This window comes from Orbicella franksi, chromosome 4, assembly GCF_964199315.1.
Source record: "Orbicella franksi chromosome 4, jaOrbFran1.1, whole genome shotgun sequence".
NCBI classification, from domain to species: Eukaryota; Metazoa; Cnidaria; class Anthozoa; order Scleractinia; family Merulinidae; genus Orbicella; species Orbicella franksi.
The window spans coordinates 17,132,301-17,143,058 of NC_138148.1; the positions used below are offsets into that span (position 1 = coordinate 17,132,301).

Sequence of the window (10,758 nt, forward strand, 5' to 3'; positions counted from 1 at the left end):
AGTCTCCTACCACCTTTACAATCGTGTCCCTTAAATCCTGGGGTACACAGACAGCGATATCCTTCGCTCGTAAAACCCGTTTGACAGGTCTCTTGATCATTGCAAGAGTCATCGGAGCAAGGGTTCTAAGATGGTATAAGGAAGCATGAAACATTAATATACTGGATGGTTTTATGGTTTTATGGTTTATGGAATTCCGAGACATGGCATATGGTCAAAATGACAATTATGACCATGTGCCATGTCTCGGCACAATTAAAAATGTTTTCTCCGACTGACGAACTCATCATTGGAGAACACTTTGGTTTTTGTTTACCGCTAAATGGTTAGAAAATCCAATATTCTTCAGACTGGGCTTTTTTGGACAAGGAATAGTTCTGCATTAAGTTGGTTGTATTACAACTTTTCTGTGCTCAATAGTTGCGAAATGCGAATCGAATGAAAATAGTCAGTTTTCAGCCCAGTTAGAACTCGTTAGATTGATTTCTGGACGTGAAACCGATAATGTCCTTTTACTAAGGCTTACTCATATGTAAAAGTCAAATTCTATTTTTCAAGCCTTACCGAACTATTTTTGATTCTTGTGCACATTTGCTCTTAATTCGATGGTTTGTTACTAAATTAATAGAAAAAGGAAATCCCATCAGAAAACCAAAACTTAACATCAATTAAAGCCAACTGTGAGAGTTTTGCGCAACATAATTAACATTAATGTTTCTGTGGGTGGCGCGGTGGCCTCATGGTTAGTGCGCTCGTTCCCGGAGCGAGCGGTCCGGGTTCGAGCCCTGGCCGGGGACACTGTGTTGTGCTCTATGGCAAGACACCTAACTCTCACAGTGCCTCTCTCCACCCAGGTGTATAAATGGGTACCGGCAAATTGTTGGGGAAACCTAACAAATTGCGGGGAAGTGACCTACGATAGACTAGCATGCCGTCCAGGGGGAATAGAAATACTCCTAACCGCTTCATGCTACAGAGACCGGGATAAGTTCCGGCAGCTATGAGCCATTCGGCTCCAAGGCTTCACTAATCTTCTCTTCTAAGTTTAGGAAAAGTCGCAAAGATAATAGTTTTAAGGTTACTTCAAACCTTCGCGGGTGTACTCCAGAAAAAAATTCGTACGCGCGCTGTTTTCAAGGAAACCCCCACAAACTATATATCAACAGAAAAGTTAGAAAATGTGGAATTCGATAAAATTATGTTTTGTTTTGGATTTTGCTTTCCAAAGGCGGCAAAGGCCGTCAACTCCAAAATGACCGACTGACGTTCCAGCGAATTAATCGGGTATCAAATGCGATCGTTCATGCAAAATAACTGTGCAGTGTTTATCACAAAGCCTCAATCTCCAAAAACGTGTCAGCATTTTCTTTTATTTCTATTGGTTATCTTTTTATAGATCTGTCAAGTTCGACTATCGAAAAATTCGCTTAACCTGTTGCGTTAAAGGCCACCACGAGGAAAGTATTTAAAATGAGGGAATTCGCCGACACGCTTTTGTTCCATATCTATCAGTGAATGCTCTGACCAAATTTTATGGAAAACCGTCAAATCTGCATACCCTATTAATCCATTTAAAGAGAAACGATTTTTCGCCTTCAAAAGATTTTTAAACATCCCACGCCTTCAGAAAGGAATGTGTCAACTTGAAAAGCCGCTAGCCAATGAAATAACAGCCTTAAGCTGGAAATCCCTCATTTTAAATCAAATATCAAGAAATCCTCCGTATCTTACAGAGGTACAATTCTGTGGAATTTTCTACCGATTGGATGCCGAATGACGAACAGTGTGAACAGCTTCTCTAAGATGATCAATAATCTTACTTTGGTCAGGGACATTAGCTTTGCGAATATATACTGCAGAAGATGACTCGACTGCCCATTGGTATACGTTTATTAGTCGCATAATGTTAATAATTAGGTAATTATTATTAGCTGCAAATTTTTATGTAAACTAGATTACATCTTACATTGTAAATTTTTGTTTTAATTCTTATTTTGTAATTATTCTTTATTGTTTATTTACACACAACCCCACAAGCTGCAAGCTTAATTACTTATCGTGTTTAAATAAAGGTTACTTACTTACTTACTTACTTACTTACTTACTTACTTGCTTACTTACTTACTTACTTACTTAACCCCTAGCGTTCACAGTATGCAAACTTGAGCTTCGCGGACTTTAATTTTGTTGATCAAAAAAAATTCGACCAATGTAGCCCCGTCAATAACGTGGTCCATCAAACTCATGCCCTCAATAACGTCCACGCCTCTAAACTCCAAATGACGACAATCGTCTGAAAAATACATAGGATGTACATTCTAAATCATCATCAAAATGTCCTTTATTTCTAACTTGTCTGGCTGTCTCAAACATACTAGTCAAACCTACCATGCTTCCTCTATTAATTAGGTGGGAACGTTGGAGTAGAGATTCCTACAACTTTACTGAGACCCAGGTGTAGAGCGATCGTTGCTGCCGTCATTTTTACGTACCTTTTTTTGTTCGTGTTGTATTCCTAGTGTTTCGTATGGCCAATTATAAAGAACCTTGTTAACGGTGCAGGTCGCCCCATCTTTGTAGCGTGACCAGAAACTATGCCGGTTACTATAATGAGCTAAATATTGTAAACAAGGTTCTCCTATAAAGCACATGACTTGCTTCATTTAGATTTAGACGAACTAAACCTAATCAGTGAAACGAACCGGGATATGTGGAGTTTTGGAGCCGAACGAGTATGTTTAAATCAGATCGCATGTCCAAGTAGATATTTCCTTCTAAAAATAATGAAACTTTGACTTTAAGGAGGCTTCCTTGGGTTTTATGACCACGCGAAAGCATAACAAGGCAAAATTTAGAGGAATTTTACCGAAGGAAACTTAAAAGAAATAACAAGTAATAAAGACAACGTATGGCAAAATTTGTGTCATTCTTTAGATGCTCTGTTGCCATGGCAATGACATCCAATAAAGTAATAACCTAAAGAGAAGTCCAATGATGTAAATTTTATTTCTGGTGAGTCTCGGAAACAAAAAAACCAAAGCTAAATTAACCAGGCTTCCCTTTCTAAGTGACGTTAGGTTAAGGCATTGGTAAATACTCTGGAAGCCACCTTAAACTGATCTTGAAATATGAAAATCAGTTTGACGCTGATGAATATTTTGTAGTCGCTTTTGGGCAGATATAAATCTTATCAAAATTCCTTTTTTTTATATATATATAATTAACCCAATCAGATGATTTTTTTTTGTTTTTTGTTTTTTTTTACTTTTTTAACCCATTCGAAGTTAACCGTTTGGCAATCTACGACTGGACAGATATTTTTTCTTCCTATCTGTACTAAGGATGTTTGCTTATTATCATTCGAGTCCTCTGACAATTTTGGTCCACTTTATACATAAGGAAGCAATCACAACAACTTATCAATTAAAAGGAAAACTAACCTTCAGAAGCTCTTACCTCGGGATTCACACAAAACAAGAAAATTAAAATATACTTGCAGGATATGAAAATTATATGCATGGTTAATTTGGTCTGAGTTTCAAAGACAATCTCATCGCCATGCATTTGGTTTCGTTCGTTAAGGTGATTGAAAACAATAACTTATTAGTTTTGCTTCACTCTCCTTCTCTTTTATTTTCTTGCTTTTTTGTGAGCTTGGAAGTTTCCCTGCTGTTTAATCAATATTCTAACCAACTGCCACTCTATTATTTAAATAAACAAACTCTTTGGTTTTGGCCCGAGCAATTTGCGTTTGTGGAATTTGAAAGTGGGGGGCAGTTTCCAATTTACCTTACTCTGGAGTATCCTACATTTTGTATTAAAAACAGACCTAACTCACATTAATATGCTTGTATCAAAAACACCTGTTTCTGTAGTTGTAATATTGCCTCCACTGCGTTCACGAACTTCGGTGGCAGAAAAACAACGTTCTAATCTTCTTGTTCTTGTTCTTGCTAGGTAAGAAACTTTATTCGAACACTATCGTCATAGTTTGTGAAACGACTATTTTTTAATTTATTTAGAATTGCTATGCAATTTACACAGAATGTTCCAGAATTGTTTAGTATACACATATTTTCAATACAATTTCGCTATGTAATCTCGGGAAGTTTAATACTCCAGCTCTCTATGAGCCCTAACTGTTTTCATTAAAATAGATCTGAGAGAAGATTCCGCAGATCTATTTCCTTCTTTATATTCCACTTCCTATTTTAATAGCAGTCTTAACTATTATTATCTTAACTATTACTATTATCATTATTATTTATTATTATTTATTATTAACAAGAGCATCTACAGTGATAATATACTCATAAAGGTGAAGTAGTTTTAGCAACTAAGAAATCTCTTACTCATTGGGACAATAACCTGGGATAAGTAAAACTACAAAACTGTGAGAAATGCAGAAAAATGGTGAGTCGGAGAAGTCCTTCACTAGTCATTAATTTAGCAAATAATTTTGTCTATGTGTTTATTTATATTTATTTATTTATTTATTCATTTCTATTTTTTGTTCTTACACACATACATACTGTGTCGGCAATTAGGGTCTCTGACATAAGTGTTAATCACTCGGTACTCAGCTTAACTTCCACTGTTTCCATTTTAGTTTCTACTATGATCATAAAAAGAACTTTCTGAATAATATATGGTATATAGACTTAGCCAGGCCTAAAACCAGAGATTCCTTTAAATAGTAATCATTTACTCGACGCTATAACCTTTACAGTGAAACCGGATGTTCTTTTGATGGCAACCTTGCAAACTTCCGCCGCAACATTGGTAATTTGATTGGCAGTTTGAGTGGAGCAAGTTGCAACCCGCGCGAGCAACTTACTCAGTCCATTTCATGCCTCGTTGTTGCGACTTGCTATGATTTCCAAAATGTTTTTCAACTGCTACTGCAGGATTTTGAGGATATATTTGCAATTTTCTACGTTAGGAGCCACTCAACAACCACAACGAGCTTCTCGATCGAGCGCAAACAGCAACACCAGCCTTTCAAAACGTAAACGAGGATCAAATAGTAGTATCAGCAGTTGTATCATTTAACGAAGTGTCATTGGAAACATTTAGTTTACATGTATTGGAAGCTTTCAGAAAAACTTCTCCTTGCAGATCATATATTTACCTACGTGTCCATTAAACGGAGGTAAAGGAGAGTGAAAAGAAGTTTTAATTTGAAAGAGGCATCGATATCGTCGCCATCGTAGCAATAATTAATATATCAAATACGAAAGATCGTATTTGACCAGTTTTTCAAACACCGAGAAGAGAGTTGAAAATACGACACGTAGCGGAGTATTTTTGACGACATTCGAGGTGTTTAGAAAGTCAAACACTGTATTGAGTGTTTGATATATCTTCTCAATCGAAACTTAGGATAAAACGAAGAAATAAGATCGTAAAAATCTATGCTAATTAAGACCAGATATCCAAACACCGTCACCGTCCTGATTTCCTTTGTTTAAACTTGATGAATTATTAATGAGCTTGAGAAGAGCTGGTCAAAGACTTCAGGTTTATTTACAATTTGATAATATGTAGCCGTCTCCAACTCAGACGCTGGGCTTGCTGTTGATAATCATTTATTGCAATTTCTAGTGATATTTCAAATATTCAGAATATTAATTTTTAGGATGTTTGAATAAAAAAAAAATTATGTAATGCGAGCGCATAAAGTTTCAGTGAAAATACAGTGATTATCCAGGAGATTAAATTAATTGGATTTCCCACAAATTTTGAACGCATACAATGCCCGTCAATAGTTTCACATGCTTTATTAGGACTGAATGAAATGACTTCAGTTATTTACTTGTCCATGGAAACTAACTTTAAATGAAAAATCCGCAATGGTCGATGTTTACGTCTTTAATAATCGAGCTGGTGTTGCTTTTTTCACGCGATTGCGAAGCTCGTTGTGGTTGCTAAATGGCTCCCCAACGGCTCCTCAACGTGAAAAGTCGCAAATATATTCTCAAAATAATGCAGCAGCTCTTGAAAGGTCACTAAGTAAAGTGGAAGATCTTATATTTGAATCAGAGAAAGTAATTAAACGTGCAGTCCTATTTTGTAGTTTTTGGAGTCTCTCCGAATGACACACACCTATGGTTCCCAAAACAGCCATATACTTACCAAAGCTATTTTGCTTGATGCAGTTAATGCAAAGACTGAAAATTTCGTTCAAAAGCCAAGCAAAAACGCACTTGGACAGAAAATATCTATTACAATACTAAAATGTTATTATTGTGACCGTTTTTACTTCCTGAAGTCCTGTCTAAAGTCCTGGCTAAAGATACCTCCACATTAGAGATAACAATTTCAAGTTTAACAAACAAACCAAGAACCTCACCAGCGTTTTTCTTTTTGGTCACAAAATCATCAGTATTTGTTCGCAAGGAGAAATAAGTAAATTTTTTTACGATCGATAATTAAATATAAAATAATGGCATAGGGGAGTATTTATTACCAACAATTTGTTTCTTATTTAACTCCTTCCTAGACTAGCAACAATTTGTTTCTTATTTAACTCCTTCCTGGACTAAAAAGGATGTACTTGGGTTACAGCGTAGCAGTGTACATGCATGTAGCTATCATGTTTTGTGTCTTCTTTCAACTCAGTCTATGAGATCAAATGAAATAACTGAAAAACTAAAGCCTAACATGAATTAATATTCAGTTTGTCATATCCAGACATGGGTTGCGGATTTTTAAAACCAACGCCCAAACCTCTTTGGTGGAAAGATGTTCAGTAGGTTACGTCTCCCTGAAGATTTGCCATATCGACTGTTACTTTGATGAACATGGTATCATCCCGGACAAAACCACCTTGTCTGAGCTCTGAATGGGAAACAAAAGTCGGGCAACCAGAGGCTACATTCATGTCTGACGTGGGTCTTTTAAAACTCACACAGTTAGGATCCGGGCGAAAGGCGTCAAACACGTCACGGATTCTATCTTGATCCAGAAGTCTGAAATGAACCTTTTGGATGAAAGGCCAAGGTAACAACGCGTCATATTCACCTCTCATGATGACAAAGAACATAGACATGTGTGTCCCTTTGCCATTACCATCCCCATTGGGGTAAAGACGGGCACAAACTTTGTAACCAAACCGGCCAACGTAGAATGGTGGGCTATAAATCGATGGCGTCTTGCCAGAGATAGCTTCGTCATACCGTCGGCTGAAATGGTCGACTTTCCAAACGTAATCACCATTGTATGAAGTCGCCTCTAGCCTCTGAATCTGCGTATCTTGTTCTGACAGTTGGATCTCGTGTAAGGTTAGCTGATGTTCAGCTCGGTCCAAGCGCCTGTCGCAGGCTCGAGTTGAAGACGAATCGCCATAGAGCTCGTTATCATGTGCCGTCTGGCCAACAACTCTTGGATGCGCGAGCTTGTTTTTTAAGACGGCCATCTCCGCCTCATGATGCTTTATCGTATTTAGAATTTCCTGCATCTGAAAGGAAGCAGCATCTCTGTTTCCATTATCTGCCATAGATTTAAAATCATGAAGTAGTTTTTCCATATCCCTTCCTTGCTCGCATATTGACCTCTCTATGATAGATATTTTCGTCTGCTGCGTCTTTATGTTGATTCTAGCTGCTACAAGTTCTTCGTTCTGGTTATGAAGTTGAAGTTCCAAACCCTTTTTTTCAGTCTCAAGACGACAGACTTTCTCTCCTATTTCTTTGGCTATCGCGTGATATTCATTACTTGATTGGTTCATCATGTCCAAGTGACACTTTAAATTGACCTTGATGTGCTCGTGAATAGTCTCCCTCTTTCCCTGTTTAATGTAACAAAAGAGTTTTTTACTTTAAATTGCTCTTCAAATTTTAAATACACATTTCAAAGCCAGCAGAAGTTCTAGTAAATATTGATTTAAGAGTATTTATTTTAGCGGATTGTTTTTAATCTCGCAACAGAGCTCGAGTAATAACTTACTTTGAAATCACAACCGTGAGGAGAGAAAGGACACAGCACCTCCACCTTGGGACAATGAGTAGCCATGTGCACTTCCATCATGTCACGTGGCATAGTCTCTTTTCCACAATGTAAGATGCAATCAATGGGAACCTTGAGACACACTTCCAAATGATCCTACAAAATGTTAAATTCTTCTTGGTAAAAGCGGTTGAGGATGAATAGAGCGGTTTTTACTTGAGCGTCGCACTAAGTTCGCATTTACTTTGGTTTTGCATTGCTACGCATTACAAGTAGCTCAAAAAAAAAAAGAAAGAAAAAAAAAAAAAAGGTTCCCGCCACTATGTCATTTAATCAGAGGTAAAACCAAAACCAATCGTTGCTCGCGCTAGCGTTGGCACGCGCTTCCCCGTGCTTCGTGCCAGCTAGCTACATTTTCTTGCTTGGAGTTTTTACTGATTTCATTTAAAGTATGCGTCGTTTTTGATTGGGCAGAGAAATTACTTAAGTACCACACTCAATTGAAAACCGCTTTATGCGCCATTAAATACACATGCTTTTGTTCGGCATAAATAAAAAAAGCTAAAATGGAAAATAGCTCAAAGATTCCGCCATAATATGGTATAAATTATTAAATTTGAAAGGAACACATCAACAGGAATTCAAAATGGACATTTTTGACCTTCTGTGAAGGACGTGGTGGGGAGAGCTTTAAAGACCTGATCAACCTGTTCCTGTTACAGTAACAAAAAAAATATATGACAGCTGTAACGCTCGGAAGATTTATAGCAATATCAAAACATGTTGTTTGATCTTCATAACATGGAACTAATACGCCATATCACGTGAAAATGTTGAAATCTTTCCTAACGACCGCCATCTCTTTGTAAAACATTAAAAATCCACTAAAACTGGCCACGCAATATTTTTAACCGTTAAAACGAGCTATAAAGATCTGAAAATAAAGATACTACAAGACAAAGTACTACAAGAAACGTTTTTCATATAACAAAAGGAAAATTGAAAACTTGAAAAGCATGCCTGTCAAAATATTGTTGCACGAGAAAGTCAAGGTCGTTAACCGCTTATGTCATAGTACATTGTTTCCTGATAAATGTTAGGAAAATACCCCAAATTTGGAGTTCACTACCAACCATGGTTCTCAAGTCACAAGCATTCAAAGCTGGTCGTGAACTTAAGCGTCGCCCTCCCCCCCGCCCCCCCCCCCGCTTTCTCCTCCCCCTCGGCATGAAAACAGGTAACCTCACGTTCCTTCGATTCCCTTCGTTTACGTCTAAATGTAGAAGGATACCTTCATGTCGTTACGTCGGACCTGCCCTCCACAGTACGTACATTCCACCGCCCTGTTTACACATTCATTTGTTGTATGGCTTTCAAGAAATCTTCTTTCCATAACTTTACTGCACGCTCTGCAAAACACGTCACCATACTGACAACTGTCCTCATGCGCCTGGTAAAATAAAATGTTTGACAAAATAAAATATAGGCATCATCGAACTAATATCACTGTTGCATTCGAGTCAATATTAAATTAGCATGAGGCCTTGCAAGCGCGGTGAAATATTGAGTCATACAAGAATTATGCAAACACACATTAATTCGCCTAATTAACATGTCTCCATGCTTTGCTGTCTTCAGCAATCATTCGTTCTTTTGTTCATTCTTACGTTCGTTCGTTCGCGATCTTAACATGTCTCCATGCTTTGCTATCATCAGCGATCATTCGTTCTTTAGTTGATTCTTACGTTCGTTCGTTCGTGATCGTTTGTTCGTTCGTTCGGTGGATCTTTCGTTCTTTCGTCAGTTTGTTACTTCTTTCGTTACCCTATTCCGCTGCATGCAGTCTAGCTTCTCGAGCGGTATTGACCTCCGTTATGATTCACGATTCCACGCTTGTCTTGCCCGCTTAGCAGGTAAAGGAGCAAGTGGCGTGAGTTTGAACCTGTGTTGTAATGCACGGTCGGCCGGAAGCCATTTACCTGAAGTTGTCGAAAGTTTCCGCGCCAGTCGCAATTTCTGCTCTCATATTGGCAGCAACACTGAAGATTCAAAACTTCTCTTTCGCAACATTTGTCAAGAAAGGAAGTATTTCGTGCGATGTTGTTGCCATCTATGGGACATCTTGGACATGAAGATCTAGTGACAAAGAAAAACCCGGAAGCCGCGCATAAGACAAAAAAGTTGCGATCCGTGCAAATTTATCGGATCACACATTTCGTAATATAAAATTAGGGAGATCCAAAATTGGAAACCTGCACTGCAGTTGACACCCTCGAGTCTTAATAGATTTCGCTTTCGCGTAAGCTGCATGCCTTAGCTTAATGCTTCGATCTGATATCGGCTCACACTTAACAGAGCAGGGATATTGTATTGAGCGTGAAGTACGCGAGGGCTAGTCTAAACTGAGAATTAAGAACAGAGATAGTGAGATATCACTTAAACATTTCAACAATAATTACCGAAGAAATTTAGATTAGCCCTATTACCTTAGAAGAGACTCCAGACATTTGAGACAGAAGCGATGCCCGCAAGAAGTCTGCCATGGCTCGATGAAAACATTTTCGCATATTGGACATTTCAGTAATTCATCTACTCGCTGAAGGAATTTGACCTTGTTGGAACACATCAGTAAGACTAAGTCGCCGTTCTATCTACTGAAGCCTTAAATTCGAAAGTTTTTATGATAAGAACGAAAATCTCAGCCTTTGTCTCGTGATCGTAGTCCGCAGTCCGTTGTTAATTTATGGCAAATCAAGCGTTTTTCGCTTTCAAATTGCAATGATTTCCCCACTTTTTTTAGCAACATTTCCA

At 37.9% G+C, this 10,758-nt stretch overlaps 1 protein-coding gene across 1 annotated transcript; it reads right to left on the reverse strand.

Moving 5' to 3' along the window:
- Positions 1-4,015: 4,015 nt before the first annotated feature.
- Positions 4,016-10,758, reverse strand: LOC145484732 (TNF receptor-associated factor 3-like). Its single transcript, XM_081463362.1, has 5 exons — positions 10,434-10,758; positions 9,927-10,083; positions 9,239-9,397; positions 7,948-8,103; positions 4,016-7,789 (listed from the first exon to the last, which is right to left on the reverse strand). Exons 1-5 carry the CDS (start codon positions 10,571-10,573, stop codon positions 6,749-6,751), a joined length of 1,653 nt encoding a protein of 550 aa, XP_081319488.1. The 5' UTR covers positions 10,574-10,758; the 3' UTR covers positions 4,016-6,748.

Excerpts from the sequence above, each read along its gene's own strand:
- LOC145484732 (XM_081463362.1), bottom strand. The coding sequence starts at position 10,573 with ATGTGTTCCAACAAGGTCAAATTCCTTCAGCGAGTAGATGAATTACTG. Across the intron at positions 8,104-9,238 it reads TCCGACGTAACGACATGAAG|GATCATTTGGAAGTGTGTCT; the intron begins GTATCCTTCTAC and ends AACATTTTGTAG. Across the intron at positions 7,790-7,947 it reads CTCACGGTTGTGATTTCAAA|GGAAAGAGGGAGACTATTCA; the intron begins GTAAGTTATTAC and ends TACATTAAACAG.